This window comes from Podarcis tiliguerta, assembly GCF_965153285.1.
Source record: "Podarcis tiliguerta genome assembly, chromosome: 5".
Taxonomy (NCBI): Eukaryota; Metazoa; Chordata; class Lepidosauria; order Squamata; family Lacertidae; genus Podarcis; species Podarcis tiliguerta.
In genome coordinates, this window is record NC_139538.1 from 74804101 (window position 1) to 74821545 (window position 17445).

Consider the following 17445-nt stretch of genomic DNA (forward strand, 5'->3'; position numbering starts at 1 on the left):
TGACATCCTGGCCAACTCTATTATGCTGGTGTAAACCCTGGTGCACCAGAAGCCCAGAATAGCAGCAAATAAAATCCGTTCATATGTCAGCAACTGATAAGACTTGTCAATCATTTCTTCCAAAGTCTTCTTAAATTATAAAGCTCCAAAATAATGAAGTGAGAGCAGTAGTTTACTGCTTGAATTGACAAATAAGAAAGTTTTGAGAATTTAAATTCTAAATTAAAATTGATTACTTAATTGAGAAGGGGATTGTAACAAAAACACTGTGGCCTAATTTGAATAGTAGAGTGCCTGGTATCTGATGGACAGACCAAAGCACTCACCAGGAGAGCTATGAGATTCAGGTGAGGGTCAGATGCCTTGTCAATCCCAGCAGGTATATAAGAGGATGACCTGGCCTGCCCAGGCCTATGGCCTGCCCAGGCTCCTTGGTCTCAGTGTTGTAGAACTCAGCAGGGAGGAGGATGGGGACAAAAGGTAGAATTAGTGGGCTCTGCCTGGTGGTTCTGCCGCCAGCTTCTGTTGGCCTCCCTGACCTCCCTCTCCCAGTCCCAATGGGCACTAGCTGCCACTGGTTCCTGCCACATACGGATATTAATTAACTATTTGCTGGTTGGTGTGGCTACAAAAAATGAGGGGAAATATTAAGCGCATTTCAGGCTCATTTGACTTAGCAGGTCAAAAGTTGCACAGGACATTTTAATAACATAACAGGACAGCATTTTCAAAATCAATTCATCTCTAGGGGGCAATCCTTTCTGTTTGTTACATGTACGCACTTCTCAGTATATGGTACACAGTCTTGCCCTTGGCGGATGTGATGGGGGAGGAAGGATACAGTTGGTCTTTTAGCATTTGTTTTAAAGTATGTTTTCTGTCTGTGTTTAAATCAAGACTCCAAAGGGACCTCAATGCTACACAAACTGCATTTGCTTTAATGTTATGATATTTAAGTCTCTCATCTTTCTCTCTCTCTTTGTCCCTTGAAAGTAGGACAATTATTAATTTTGACCTAGATTTTTAAGCAAACCCATTAACACATATATAGATAGATTCATAACTAAATCCATTAGACCCTTGGGGCCTGATCCAGCCAGAGAGTGATTTCAGGGGGAATTTGCCTGAGCGACATGCTTAACACTTTCCCATTGAAATATCAGTAGTACTTGTAAAAATTGCTTATTAGCTGGATCATGTCCTTTTGTATTCAAAGTACATCTTATTATCAGGTATAGACTAATTAATGTGCCGGGGCTGCAAAAGGAATAGATGCATGAATATCACACACACACACATTTTAAAATGACAAAAAGTGAGGCCAGCTTATAATGAGACCAACCTGTCTTCTCCTTTTATTTTTCCCATCATATTAAGCTGATGAGTTTTTTTTTCACCATGTCTCAAATTCGCCCAAGGGACGATAGGAAGAGACATTATACTGAAATGCCCATTGGTTTGATGAAATAGTTACGCTGCTGCCTTGAATTTGCATGGGACAAATCAAGATCTTACTGGGCATGTGCACAATCTGCAGGCTCTCATATTTAAATAGAAAAGCTGCTTCCATCGCTGCTGCCTCTTGCTGAGCTTAGAGACCGAAAGAGGGACTCTGAGGCTTTACAGAGAGGGGGAAAAATCACCATTGGATTGTGTACAGCTCCAGAAGAGACTGGGAGAGAGAAATCAGACAAGTCTTTTTGAGAAGTTGAAAATGGGTGAAACTGTGCCGATCGATTAAAGCGCCCTACGCAGAGGGATTTTTTTTCGTTTTGGTGGCATTTCCTGGGTAAATGGTTTTGACCTTACCCATATGAATACGCAGTCCATGCAAAGAGACACCTCATACCCACCTACGGACTCCTACCACAGTAGAGTCGTCGATTTCCTGAATGACTCGGAAGCAAATGCCTTCAAGCTGGTGGACCTGGCTCCATTAACCCCGACAGTAAGTGCGACCGAGAAATTGCTCGTCGGTGATTTAAGCCTATATAGCAAAAGTTTAGACTGGTGGTAATAGTGCCGAATTTTAATGGAACTGTGCAGGAACTATTGGGTCAGGCAAGAGTGTGTGTGAGACTGTGTGACCTTTACCTGTGTAAAGTTAGCAGTTCACAAATGAGCATCTTCAAGGAAAACTTGAGGGGAGCAGGAACGGAATTTGTTTAAAGATCACCAGTGGAACTGCAAATAGACCTCTGTAGTCAGAAGGTGGGTGACCTGTCTGTGCTAAAACTGGTGATTTCTCCACCGGGAAGAAGAACGCAGGTTGCCATTTTACGGCATTTTACAGTAGAAGAAGAGAAACATTGTTCAGAATGTGGTCAGGGTCACACGAACAGAAATAGACTACGGAATTGCAAGGTTCAAAACTATTTTCCCTGTTCTGAAACAATTGGTTGACTCCACTGGAGAAATGAGTGGCAGCCCATGGGTGTCAATTAATGCAACTCTTGAGTCAGAGCTGCTATTTGTAGGCAGCCGGGTGATGGTCGTGGTGCTTTTATTCACTTGTTGAGTGAGTCCTCCTCTGAGGCCTTTTAAGAAACTTTCAATAGGGAGGAAATGCTTTCATGAAATTCCGAAAGGGCGGCTAGCTTGGTCTCTTGCAGCAAAAGCAGTTGCCTTGTGGCACCTTGGAAACACGGCTTTATTATAGCGTGAGCTTCTGTAGGAAGTAGAATTGGTGGCTCTGCTTCAAATGTGGATCTTTTCTATCAAAGCTCTTGCTACAAATACACCCTCTATAATCCTTATAAAGTAGGAAAGGACTTTAAAAAAAACCAACATTTTGCCATTTCTATTTTTACCTGTAACCTTGTGGTCATTTTGCTGGTTTTTAAGGAAACGAGTGGAGCATATTTATCACAGGAGTTCTGAAAAGTAAAATGCCCCATCTCTCACCCTCTCACTTTGGACAGGGGATTAGTAACATTTGTCCACTGTTTAAATAGTCTTTAAAGTTGAAACAAACAAAACGAAGAATTACTTTCAAATTAAGCAGGGAGTGGGCTCCTTTGTGGGATGCTGTGAAAAGGCTTGGTGGAGAGATTATTGCATGCCGTGAATTAAAACTGTATGGTTCGCTTTGCCCTAACTACACTGGTGTTATGCTACACTTCGGAAGTGATGGGCATGCGTCACAGTTTGCCGCACATAATTTACTTCCATCTTTCAAACTGCCTCTTGCAATCTTTCAGTTCTAACTTTTGTGAATGGGTTTTGGCACAGCTATCAGTGAAATTAGTGTTCTGAGGGCCAAGTCGTCTATTACTTCTGGCAGCCGTCTTGTTCATGCAAGTGGTCTGCTCACATAACTTCAGAGGAGAAAACACACTGAAAAATTCAGATGGGCTTCTGAGCCCAGCGACCTCTCCATGCATCTTCTGTGAATTCTCTCCTCTGACATTATGTTGTTGTGTAAGATGATCATTTGCATGAGGATCAAAATGTACAAAAATCTTTCACTGTCTTAGGTGAATTCAGTATTATTACTATTACTATTAACCTGTCTTACGCCCTTAGGTTCCAGGGTAGGTTACAACAATTCCAGCACTATACAACACGTACAGTAATTAGTTTTCTGTTTAAATCATGTGCGTGTTAATTGTAAATGGAGGATATATATGAGGGATTGCATCCAACTAAGTCCCCCTCAGAGTTGACATATTGAAATTAAGGAAACTACGTTAGTCATGTCCATTAATTTCTATGGGTCTACTCCGGCACTGGATACAACCCAAGATCAAAAATGCATAGCAATCTTATGATAGCTGATTCAATTCTGCTAGTGCTGGTCCTTATGTAAGTCAACCGGCACCACTCACACACAAGAGTCTGTTTGCAAAAGTACCAGAGGCTTGCAGAAGTCAAAACAACCTTTAGGGGGGGAAATCCCAACGTGGGAGGGGAGCCCCAGAACTGCCCAGTGAGGATGGAGCATGCTCGGTAGCAATAGAATTCTGATGGTGGGTTGGGAATTGGGTGTGGGAAAGAATAATAATAATAATATTAAATTTATTATTTATACCCCGCCCATCTGGCTGGGTTTCCACCCGCCACTCGGGGCGGCTTCCAACTGAATATTAAAAACAGGGCCACCTTCAGTTGTCTTTTAAAAGTACAATAGTTGCTTATTGCATTGACATCTGCTGGGAGGGCGTTCCACAGGGCAGGTGCCAGTACCAAGAAGGCCCTCTGCCTGGTTCCCTGTAACCTCACTTCTCGCAGCGAGGGAACCGCCAGAAGGCCTTTGGCGCTGGACCTCATTGTCCGGGTTGAACAGTGGGGGTGGAGACGCTCCTTCAGGTATACTGGACTGAGTCCATTTAGGGCTTTAAAGGTCAGCACCAACACTTTTAAATGTGCTCAGAAACATAATAGGAGCCAATGAAGATCTTTCAGGACCGGTGTTATATGGTCTCGGTGGCCACTCCCAGTCACCAGTCTAGCTGCTGCATTCTGGATTCATTGCAGTTTCTGAGTCACTTTCAAAGGTAGCCCCACGTAGAGCGCATTGCAGTAGTCCAAGCGGGAGATAACCAGAGCATGCACCACTCTCGCAAGACAGTCTGCGGGCAGGTAGGGTCTCAGCCTGTGTATCAGATGGAGCTGGTAGACGGCTGCCCTGGACACCGAATTAACCTGTGCCTCCATGGACAGCTGTGAGTCCAAAATGACTCCCAGGCTGTGCACCAGGTCCTTCAGGGCCACAGTTACCCCATTCAGGACCAGGGAGTCCTCCACACCAGCCCGCCCCCTGTCCCCCAAAAACAGTACTTCTGTCTTGTCAGGATTCAACCTCAATCCATTACCCACCATCCATCCTCCAGCTGCCTCCAGACACTTACACAGGACCTTCACTGCCTTAACTGGGTGGGAGCAGGAATGGAACATAGCATCTAGGAAAAGGAGATTGGTAACTGGAACCACAGGTGGACTTTGATAATATGGCAATACTTCTTATTTTCACAATAATTCATTTTCATGCAGTTGCTTTTTTATGCTTCTTCTCAGTAGGTACCCATATAAATATAGGTTTCATTATTATTACTATTATTAATAATAATATTTTGCAACCCTTCGGCTCAGTGCTCTGTACAGGGAAAAACCCGCACCACCCAAATCCTGCACTGCTGAACCAGAACGCTCTACAAAGCAATGTTTTATTGCAGGTCCCCCTGGTAATATTTATTCATTCAAAAGATGAAACAAAATCTCTTTATGCAAAAGAGATAAATAACAGTGCCAAACTGCATGCAGGCAAGAGCTTGGGAAAATAGTGGGATTTGACTATGAGGATTTATTTTGAAATGTATTGACACAGCAGCATTGATGTGCATGGTGTTTTACAGAATAATGCAAGCAACCAGTCAACCTGCAAAAACAGGTCCTAGGAGCTTACAGTGTCTTTTCTGAGAGAGCAAGAGACAGTGGCAGACAGGGGAGGAGAAGGAAAGGTAAAAGCAAGTAGAATGAGAACATGCATGGAGACCGTCGAGTCCAGCAATTTGCTGTCATGATGGCCAACCAAGCAAGGATAGATAGCTCTGTTGGAGGAGCATGGGACTCTTAATATCAAGGTCATGGGTTCAAGTCCCACGTTGGGCAAATGATTCTTGCCTTGCAGGGGTTTGGACTAGATGATCCTTGTGGTCCCCTCTATGATTCTGTGATTCTTTAAGGCAGGACATGAGGACAAAAGCACTTTCCCTGCTTGTGATTCCCTGCAATTGGAACTACGTGACCATGCGGTTACACGTACTTAGGCTAGAGTTCATTAGAGAAGGAACGTGTTAGGTGCTATATGAACACATATATTTCTGGGGTTTTTTGGATCTCATCATGAAAATGGATAGCAGATGGCAACAGCTGGGGGGGGGAGAGAAAGAGAGACAGGATTAGTGGAAAGTGGCCCAAATTTGACAGTCCAATGGGGATGTCATTTGCAAATGGGGGAAAGGGCAGACCTTTGAGATTACAATGTGCAGCTGTAGGTATATTTTCTACGTCACTTGTGTGCCTTTTATTTTAGCTCTACATTTCTACCAGTGCTTTTTAGTATGCAAAAGTGTGGCATTTAAAGGTGGCCATATGTGTTGCTTAATGTGATGTATAGACTCAAATTGGGGAGAAGACACAGATGCTACAGGACTTGCTATGGGACACCCTTTGTGGAAACCTCCCACAGCTCTGCAACTCATAATTGTTTTCAACGTGTGTGTGTGTGTGTGTAGGTAGGTAGATAGATAGATAGATAGATAGATGATAGATAGATAGACAGATAGAGATGTATTTCTCCACACCTGACATTTGAAAGGGTGAACTGACTCCAGCCAAAAGTACAGATGGTAGCATTGAGTAAATAACTTGCATGTGTGAATCACCCACTGCAGGTTAAACCCCACAGACTGAAAGGCCATATTACACCCACAGGCAACTCAAAACCCAATTCTCTTTTAAAGGGAGACTATTCACCCTCTAGGGATGTGGGTGGCGCTGTGGGTTAAACCACAAAGCCTAGGGCTTGCCGATCAGAAGGTCTGCGGTTTGAATCCCCACGACGGGGTGAGCTCCCGTTGCTCGGTCCCTGCTCCTGCCAACCTAGCAGTTTGAAAGCACCTCAAAGTGCAAGTAGATAAATAGGTGGCGGGAAGGTAAACGGCGTTTCCATGTGCTGCTCTGGTTCTCCCGAAGCGGCTTAGCCATGCTGGCCACATGACCCGGAAGCTGTATGCTGGCTCCCTCGGCCAATAAAGCGAGATGAGCGCCACAACCCCGGAGTCGGCCATGACTGGACCTAACGGTCAGTGGTCCCTTTATTCACCCTCTTGGCTAAGAGTACTTAAGTAATAACTCACCAAGTGATGGAAGTGTGTGGATGAATCAACCTTTAAAAACCCTTACAGTGCAACCCTTACACATGGCTCCTTGCCAAGTAAACCCCACTGGGTTCAATGAGACTTATTCCCAGGTATGTGTGGGCAGGATTGCAGCCTTGGACTTGGTTAAGAGGCCTCAGACACCTGGGGCAGTCTTAGCTAGTGCTCTGATCAGCTCCTTTCAGCACATGGTGGAAGGGGTCTATAGAAACCCTTCTCATTTGAACTGCTTTTTTTGGGGGGGGGCTACTACTTATTCACCAAGGTAAAGGGACCCCTGACTGTTAGGTCCAGTCATGGATGACTCTGGGGTTGTGGTGCTCATCTCACTTTACTGGCCGAGGGATCCAGCGTACAGCTTCCGGGTCATGTGGCCAGCATGACTAAGCCGCTTCTGGCGAACCAGAGCAGTGCTCGGAAACACCATTTACCTTCCCGCCGGAGTGGTACCTATTTATCTACTTGCACTTTGACATGTTTTCGAACTGCTAGGTTGGCAGGAGCAGGGACCGACCGAGGAACGGGAGCTCACCCCGGGATTTGAACCACTGACCTTCTTTTCAGCAAGCCCTAGGCTCTGTGGTTTAGAACACAGCGCCACCCGTGTCCCTTTGGAGCAGGAGCTTAGTTTTTGTTAAAGAGAAAAGGAGAAAAAGAAAACTCTCGTTCACTATCCTGAACAAAAAAACACACACATCTACAAACACAAATGCTGTTACTACCATTGCAACACTTTTATCATCCCTCATTTTTGGAATCTGAAAGTTGAAAAATTCAACATACCCTAATGGAGCCCAAGGTTCCCAAGGTTGAAGAAGGCTGCCATAGAACAGATGTGGTCAAAGTGATGTTGAACATAGGTTTCTGGATGGTGACTGCCTTCATTCCTTACCTTTAGCCACGCAGGCCAGAGATTGGAGGAGAATTTTGCCAAAGGCCCCTTCAGACTTGGAGTCAGTCTTGCTCTTTCCTCATGGATTGTTTTGCATGTGTATAAACATTAGAGCAAGCCTGCTTCTTTTCTTTCTATAGGACTGCTGGACAAGACAAGATCTTTATTTGCTTTCATAGAAAAATGGAGAGACAATCCTGGGCCCTGCCTCCTCTTTGCATGTTGTTAGGTTTAATTAGTTTTCTGCAATTGGTATATTATTTTTAGAAGTCAGCAAATCTCTAACAACAGGATTGTTGCCCGTGAAAAGTAACTTGGCTTGCTCCATAATATTTTCAGGGGATTATATGTCGATATTGGGAAACTGGAGAATGTTCAGTGATGCAAACACAGTAGGGTCAGGATATTTTGCAACCATTTCCCTTCTGGCCACTGGATGGATTTGACATTTCATTTTCTGTGCATTAAAAAAATGAAATGGGGGAATATATGCCCAGAAGAGATAAACAAAGATTTTCTTGCTCATGTGATTTAAGCTGCTTTAAAATGCGCAGTTCACTTGTTCAGCAAAGAGCTTTAACATCTGAGAGTGTTGTCATATGCAATTCTGCCTTTTAGTATTTACTGCGTCAATTCTGGATGCTAATGTAGAGCAGCCCAAAGTATATTCCAAGCCTATGTAGGTTTTACAACAGAATTTCAAATGTGGGAGATGGGGGGGGGGCTGATTTAAACTATCACTTATGAAAATGACATCAGGTTTGGGAAATATATTCCCAGTGTGCCGAGGTACACTGATCAGCTTTACTAGATTGTTAAAACTCTGTGTTGTTGTACTTTAAAATTATTTAAACGTGTATTTGAAGAGTTTTTGCCCCCAATTTTGGTGAATAAGCTCCCAGATCAGAGAATAATAGAACCTTAGAGTTGGAAGGGACCCACGGGTCATCTAGTCCAACCCCCTGCAATGCAGGAATCTCAGCTAAAGCATTCAGGACAGATGACTACCCAACCTCTGCTTAAAAACCTCCAAGGAAGGAGAGTCCACCACCAAACAGCTCTTACTGTCACAAGGTTTTTCCAGATGTTTAGTCAGAATCTCCTTTGTTGTAACTTGGAAGCCATTGCCTCAAGTCCTACCCTCAAGAGTAGTAGATAACAATGGGGTGGAGTAGTTGGGTGTTTTGTTTCCAGTCACAGTCAGCTTTATGTCTTTGGGATGCTCACAAGCAGAGTACAAAACCAGCAGCCCACCGATGCTGTTTCTCTCCCCACCTTCTGACATTCCGAGGTATACTGCCTCTGACTATGGAAGTTCCATTTAGCTATTTGTTGGCCTGACACCTGAGAATTTGTGTAATCTATCCATCTAAGCAACTGACTGTTATCACCCCATCTTGAGGAGTGAATCCAACAAGTCAAAAGTGCATAGGGAAATGTTCCCTGATACCAAGATGAGGGATTCTATGGAATGCAGATAGAGAGAATTGATAAGAATAATGATCTGTTGTGACCTCGATGGAAGAGTACAATAGACGAGCCTTCTTGTGTTTTGGCTCATTCCCATCCCCCCCTTTTTTCCCTTCCTTCTCCTTCTTTCCTCTTTCTTTTTTCTTTCCCAAAATGGTTTATGTTCTGTGCCATGTCCTTTGATATTTTTTGTAGTTGTTTAGCCTTTTCCATTATTATTATCATCAAGGATTTTTCTTTTGTGATTTCAGTTGCTCATATTTATCTGTATTTGTTTAAAGCAAAATAATAATAATAATAATAATAATAATAAACAAACTGACTGTTACCACCCCTTCTTGAGAAGAAGAAGAAGAAGAGTTTGGATTTGATATCCCGCCTTTTACTCCCTTTAAGGAGTCTCAAAGCGGCTAACAATCTCCTTTCCCTTCCTCCCCCACAACAAACACTCTGTGAGGTGAGTGGGGCTGAGAGACTTCAAAGAAGCGTGACTGGCCCAAGGTCACCCAGCAGCTGCATGTGGAGGAGCGGAGACGCGAACCCGGTTCCCCAGATTACGAGACTACCGCTCTTAACCACTACACCACACTGGATTGAGGAGGGAATCCATCAAGTCAAAAGTGCATTATGCAAAGAAGTCCTTCCTTTGGACTGCCCTGATGCTGTAGCCAGCCAGTTGCATCGATTCTCATGCCATGAGAAATGTAGGGGAGGGGACTCCTCCGTTACTCCATGCATAAATCTTATAAATACCTGCCTTATCCTAGACCCCCAACCCCACCACATTCTTTTTTTCTTCTTCATCATCTAAGGTTTACACTCTAAGCCACAGCTTCTTGGACTCCCAGGATAGGGATCCTGATAGGTTGCCATTGTGCCTGCCTTCCAGCAACTTCAGCGAACTGCTTTCTGTCCTTCTGCAGGTGAGGAAGGACCCCTCTTCATTCAAAAGGGTCCCCAGAGGGACCTGCATGAGAAAGGCCTATTAAAAAAAAGAACATTCTTTGCATTTTCCTTCATTATTGTCACGAGCGATTTGAATTGTGTCGATGTTCCTAAAGAGGAAAACATCTATCCCCAGTTGATTTCAGTAGCAGCATGAAGCGGGGTTTGGGTTCTTATACTGAAGGTGCTGTTGCTTGAATGCTGCCTTCATGTCCTGGCAATACAATGAAAGTATACTGGCACCAAGTGGCCTGAAGCCTTAGATGCAAGATTCTTTTTGCACCTCATTCTTCAGTGGCTTGATGGAACACTTTGGGCTTGATGCATTTCTGCAATTGATGGTGTTCTTCTGAAGAGTGTGGCATTAAACATAAATGAATTGTGGTGTTTTTGCAATCCTCTCTCTCTCTCTCTCTCTCTCTCTCACACACACACACACACACACACACACACACAACATTGGCCTGTAAGGGGAAAACAACACCACCTCCAAAATCCACAGTAAGGCAATGCCTTTGTTTTGACCGACCAAAGTGTCACAAGATAGAGAACTGAGTAAGCTGTCAAGTTTTCTTGTGCTCTTCGTCAAACTAGAAGTTACAAAAAGCAGGAGGTGGATGCATAGAGGAGCATAGAGGATGCATAGAACTAAAATAATACAGTGGTACATTGGTTTTTGAATGCCGTAAACCCTGTTTCTGTTGATGAACATTTCGGTTTTTGAATGCCGTAAACCCTGTCTCTGTTGATGAACATTTCGGTTTTTGAATGCCGTAAACCCAGAAGTAAATGCTTCGGTTTTCGAACACGCCTCGGAAGTCGAACATGAAACGCAGCTTCTGCTGAGTGCAAGATCCTGAGGCCCAGCTGTTGGCTATTGAGTTTTTGGCTTTTGAACGTTTCAGAATTTGAATGGTCTTTCGGAATGGATTACATTCCAATACCGAGGTACCACTGTATTCCCAAAATCCACAGTTAGGCAAAGCCTTGATTAGGACCAGCCAAAATGTCACATAATAGCAAGCAAGCTTTTGAGTTCTCCAGAACTCTACATTCATTCATTGAATGGATGTCCTGCTCTTCCTCTCAAAGGAGCCCAGGGCATCAAGCTGCAAGTTATAAAAAGAAGGGGGCTAGTTGTGGGGGAACAGGCTGAGTATAGCTAAATTAAGATTTCCAGTGGGTGGATCAGGGATCCCACCCCATGCACAGCTTATTTTCTGTCCCCTTCACTGAGAGTACTGAAATCATTCAAATCCATTGAATTTGAATACATACAGGTGACAGCTTTTCTTGGCACAGTATTTGAATTACCTGGGTATTATTATTTTTATATCATCATTATCATCACTGAGTAAGCACAGGCATGGAGCTCACTGGATGTTGATTACTACCTTCCTTGGAGCCTTATTTACACCAGATGCTAAAATGTGTGTCATTCCTTCTCCCTAGAGAATCCTGGGAATTGTTTTGCAACAAGAAGGGTGGACTAGAGATCCCTAACAGTGAGTTCTCACAAAATTACAATTTCCAGAATTCTCGGGGGCGGAGGAGATGTATAAAGCTGATATAAGTTTATGGTGTAGCTAATACATAAAACAGATCCATGTGGATTCTTTTCTCTTCCGGTGGCAAGGAGGTCCTTTTAGCTTTACTTCTGCACAAACCCCCATGCTTTAAAGCTTAGTGAATGCAAACCAAAGCAGCTCCGTCATCCATAGTTACAGTGTTTACATTTGAAAGATGAGCAAATCTGGCTGGAAAATATTCTCTGAAATATTTGCTCCACCCGGATTTTGACTTTCTTCTTTCTCGCCAGGAGACATCGGAATACCTGCCCTTCTGGTGGGTGAAAGACAATGGGGCCTTTGTGAATTTCTGCCATTCTGTTTCCCCTCTAGGAGCTGACGATGCTGAATCCCCCACACCCTTTCCCGACAGTGAACGTCCCAGCCCACACCCACTATACCATCGGGGCTGTCATTCTTGCAGTGGGGATCACAGGAACTCTTGGTAACCTCCTGGTCATCTTTGCTTTCTGCAGGTATTCAACACAGTTACTTTCTGCTGCGCAGTATTACCCGGGATAGGTTTCCATGCTAGCAGCACCAGAGGGCATTGGGATGTATCTAGGAAACAATCCTAGTAGATTGTTGATCCATCTAGTTCAGTAATTCTGAATCTCAACCGGGCACTTTTCTCTTACTGCATTTTGTTCCTTAAACTGTTCTGCATGGTGAGTTCTCAGGAAGCTCTTGAAATGGCAAACTGTATAAACAGTGTGCATTTGCTTGAAGGAAAACAGTTAGGAAAAGAGCCTGAGGAATCAATGTTTCCATTCCAAGACAAACTTAACGGTATTGAAACGAGGTGCCCTTGACAGAAAATCGGTTCTCTGTTGATGCCTACGGAATGTTCCACTATTTTCAAGGCATCTTGATTTGTGTGTCCCTAGTGCTGTGTGTGTGTGTGTGTGTGTGTGTACCCATACATTTATTATACAGGCTTCCTTTCTTAATTGTGCTTTTAAAGCGAATGACAGAGGCCTACTTTTTCAATGAAGTATTAACCTATATCTGGGCAGTATTGCAGAATGCTGGTTGAGGGTTGTGTAGCTGTGTAGCCCCCCGGCTTGTGTAGTTGTGTGATATGGAAAAAAAAATTCCCTCTGCTTGGAAAACTTGATTTCAAGGAGTAATGTCCAAACGCAGCCCTTTTCCTGTCATGATAGCTTTCTACGTGCAGGAAACATGTTTGTATGGCTGGACTCAGTTGTCATCTATATTCTTAAGGGTTTCAGCTCAGATTAAGGTAAACCACCTCAATGGGAACTAGGCCAGAGGCTGTATAGAATATTAAGCAATGGATGTGTAGTGTCAAGATCTCATGAGAGTAAGCCAGGAAAAAGCAACTGTGGCATGGTCTCATTTTAGTAATGGGATTGAGCTTGCTACAACTTGATATTTATTGCTACTGGGGCTCTTCATCCACATGCTGCCCAATATCAAGTGGGTCAAATGTGAACTGGACAAGGTAACTGTTAGGTGGATTTGTAGCTGGTTGACTGACCAAACCCAAAGAGTGCTAATTAATGGATCACCACCATCCTGGGGGAAAGGGACAAGTGGGGTGCCACAGGGTTCTGTCCTGGGCTGGTTGTTGTTCAACACCTTTATTAATGGCATGGATGACGGAATTGAAGGGATGTTCATCAGATTTGCAGATGACACCAAACTCGGAGGGGTAGCTAATGCTGCAGAAGACTCAATGCCACAAGATTCAAGATGACCCTAACGGATTGAAAAACCGGGCCCAAACTAACAAAATGAATTTCAGTATGAACAAATGTCATTTTCTACACTTAGACAGAAAGAACCAGCTGCACAAATATAAGATGGGTGACATCCAATTTGCGAGGAGTACATGTGGAAAGAATCTGGGGTTCTTAGTAGACCACAAGCTTAACATGAGTCAACAGTGTGATGCAGCGACAAAAAAAAGCTCGTGCCATTCTAAGCTGCATAGACAGAAGTATAGTGTCCCAATCAAGGGAAATAATAGCACCACTCTATTCTGCTTTGGTCAAACCAAACCTGGAGTACTGTGTCTCGTTCTGGGCACCACCATTTAAAAAGGATATTGACAAACTGGAACGTGTGCAAAGGAGGCTGACCAAGATGATCAAGGGTGTAGAAACCAAGTCTTATGAGGAATGGTTAAGGAATTGTGTATGTTTAGCTTAGAAAAGAGAAGAGGGAGAGGAGATACTATAGTCACCTTCAAATATCTAAAGGGTTGTCACATGGAAGATGGAGCAAGGCTGTTTTCTTCCGATCCAGAGGTTTTCTCATGAACCAATGGCTTCAAGTTAAAAGAAAGGAGATTCTGGCTAAACATCAGGAAGAACTTTCTGACAGGAAGAGCTGTTTGACAGTGGAACAGACTCCCTTAGAAGGTGGTGTACTCTCCTTCCTGGGAGATTTAAAGCAGAGGTTGGGTGGCCATCTGTTATGGATGCTTTAGCTGAGCTTCCTGCATTGCAGGGAGTTGAACTAGATGACCTTTGAGGTACCTTCCAACTCTACATTTCTATGGGTGCCAAGGGTGCTGGGTCAGAGTTCAAGAGCAAGAGTTTCAGGACCATGGCTAGCACTCTTACAGAAGCACAAGCTTGGTGCAACTGCTAGACACAGGGCTTGGCAAGGCTTACCAGGCATGGGCCAAATCACTCCCGCGGAGATCCTCTGTGGGCCAGACCAGCACAGCGCGGTGCCGGAAATCGGACCTGCACAGAAGCAATTTTTGGCGCAGCGGACATGAGCCATGGAAGAGAGTCCCCGTGCCGCGCTCTGCTGGTTTAGCGCAGCATGCAGGGACTCGCCGAGCAGACAGCTCAGTTCAGGGGGTGGCTTGTGGGCCGGTTAAACAGCCTCCGTGGGCCGCTTCTGGCCCATGGGCTGCAGGTTGGGGACCCCTGTGCTAGAGCATTGCGGTCTGTTCTCAAGGGTCCACTGAAGGCTTATGGGTAGTTAAAGGACAAGCATCCTTTGGTGCTCCTTTCAGGCTGTGAGTTTTGGGGTTTCACAGACTTGGTCCATGGATACTACCTTGATCCTTGAAGGGGTCATTAGAACATTCTTCGGAGTCCATAGATGAAGGTACATCCTTGATGTTTGGGGGGTGAGGTGTGGAATCTGGTGACACACCAGGTCTACCCAGGATGAGCTAGGTGTGCATCCATTTCCACCTTGGTGCTATGACTGCTCAGGAATTGAGGGCTCAGGGTCTGGGGCCATGACATTTCCTCCTTGTTTTTCCCCCTCAAATAGTGTAGGTTGCCAGCAGAATAAAGTAAAAGATGAGACCTTCTGCAGTTATTAATGTTGCTGGTGATTAAAACACATACAAAACCATTGAATCTAATCCCTGTATTTGGAAACTGCTGCTAATCTGGCCAGCAGTGGAAAATGGCCTCCCTATACAATATGACCCAGATGCAGAAAATCCATAGTACATCTGCTTTAATTTCCCGTTAATCACCAGCAGCGGAGAAATGTAGGACAGAGCATTCAGAGAGGCGGGCATTCTATTTGTGTCACTGGGCTAGTGGTGAAAGCCTGTCCATGTGCGCCATTCTGTTGTGAATAGTTGACCACTACCAACTGGTGGCCCTACCAAATTTTACAGCACCACCCTTTCACTTGCAGCTCAATATTATCTATACTGGCTGGGACTGGTTCTCCAAGGCTTCAACCATGGGACATTCCCGGCCCTACATGGAGAGGTTGAACAGGGGATTGAACCTGCAACCTCTTCCATGGAAAGCAGATGCTCTACGAATGAGCTTCCTTTGCACATATCATGCAAATATACCTATTTGTAAGCAATGCTCTGCCTGAATGCATTTCTCTATAACTGGGAAGGCTGTACTGATAGATGAAAGCCTGTGTCTTGGGAAGCCCTCACTCGTGATCATCTCAGTTGCCTTGGTAAAATCTACCTCAGACCTTTGGACCAATATCTTCAGAATACAGAAGCACCCCAAAACACAAAAGTTGGCTACCCCTGCTGTAAAGATGGGGCTCCAATTCAATTTCTGGTGTATGTGTGTGTGTGTGTGTGTGTGTGTGTGTGTGTGAAAATACGAATCTGCCCACACAGGTAACGTAAGTTGCTTACCTTTTTGGGGGGGGGGGGTCTTGCTGCTTGTTTTGAACATCTTAGTCTGTACTGCATGTTTAAAGCACTGTCATACCACTTTAAATAGTCATGGCTTCCTCCAAAGAATTATGGGAAATGTCATTTCTTATGGGTGAAGAGAGTTGTTAACCCTGAGCTACAATTCCCAGAGCTCCCTGGGAAGAGGATTTACTGTTAAACCACTCTGAGGTGGAGCTCTGTGAGGGGAATGAGGCCTCTTAACAAACAACAGTCCCAAGGATGCTTTGAGGAAGTCATGTGGTGTGACACCGCTTTCAATGTAAGGTGCAGATGAGGCCGTAGCCCTGACACCCTCTTAAGAGTTACTTGCATTCATTCTCCTCTCTTCTCTCACAGGAGCAGAGGCCTTCGGACTCCCGCCAACATGTTCATTATCAACCTGGCTGTTAGTGATTTCCTAATGGCCGTCACCCAGTGTCCAGTTTTCTTCACCAGCAGTCTCAACAAACGATGGGTATTTGGTGAAAAGGGTATGTTAGAAACAGATTGTCCCCCAAATCATTTAGACTGAACAGGCTGGCTTGGAAGTTTATCAGATTGCCAGTGGGACTGCTGCTGTTGTTGTTTTTAATCAACTGTCACTGAAGACTTAACAAGGAATTTATAATAGTTTGTTGATGGTTTCCCAATTTTTCGCACACCCTGCCTCTTTGGTCAAGAAAAGCCATTCTTGGGACTTGAAGGTGATGTTCCCCTTGTTGTTGTAACCTGAGGAGGAGGAGGAGGATTATGATTAATATTGCCCCAGCCACTCTGGGTGGCTTCCATTAAATATTTCTTATATTCCACCCATTATATTAGGGGGAATTGCTTTGCAGAAATTCTCTACATTAGTGAAAATTGCTTCCCAACATGTGCATACTAGGAGAAAATAATCTCAAGTGCTTCAAATCTCAAATGAGAACTTAAAATAATCATCATCACCATGAAACACTGTGGAAATGTGGATAAGTGAATTTAAAGCGAGAGAAACAGAAAACAGAGAGAAATCGAAATGGCGAATAAGTCCCTTCCTACCCTCACCTAGTATATATGATTAAATCAAGTAATATAAGTGTGCATTTTGATTTGCCCGCTAACTCTGCTGTCCTCTTTCTGGAAAGGTTGCGAGCTGTACGCTTTCTGCGGAGCGCTTTTCGGCATCGCTTCCATGATCACTCTAACAGTGATAGCCCTGGACAGGTACTTTGTGATTACGCGACCCTTGGCTTCCATTGGAGTAATGTCTAAGAAGAAAGCTTTGCTAATCCTGTTAGGAGTCTGGCTGTATTCCTTAGCATGGAGCCTTCCTCCCTTCTTTGGATGGAGTAAGTGAGACAGAATTTTTTAAAAATCTGATTACTTGATACTGAGAGGAAAAGCAGGAATTTATAGAATGGGCCTTTTAGAGCTTGTGACAGATGAAAGAGGATTTACATATTTAACAGGAAGAAATTCTCTGTAAGGGAGACGGGTTCGGAGCAAACAAATCTCTAAGACATATAACCAAGGGGAAAAGCTTTGTAGTGCTTACGGTCCGTTCAATTACATTGCAGT

At 44.1% G+C, this 17445-nt stretch overlaps 1 protein-coding gene across 4 annotated transcripts in view; it reads left to right on the top strand.

Moving 5' to 3' along the window:
- Positions 1-1556: 1556 nt before the first annotated feature.
- The window catches only part of OPN4 (opsin 4), a 39308-nt gene continuing 23419 nt past the window's right edge, over positions 1557-17445 (top strand). For 2 of the 4 annotated variants that reach the window (XR_014511030.1, XM_083440074.1), the window contains exons 1-4: positions 1577-1948; positions 12090-12232; positions 16246-16379; positions 17013-17216. Coding sequence is in view for 3 of the 4 variants with exons in the window: in XM_083440074.1 (XP_083296200.1) it covers positions 1814-1948; positions 12090-12232; positions 16246-16379; positions 17013-17216 (616 nt within the window). In the remaining variant the exon portion in view is untranslated. Of the gene's footprint in view, positions 1949-12089; positions 12233-16245; positions 16380-17012; positions 17217-17445 lie in introns of all 4 variants that reach the window. The other 2 variants (XM_083440073.1, XM_083440075.1) reach the window with 2 other exon arrangements.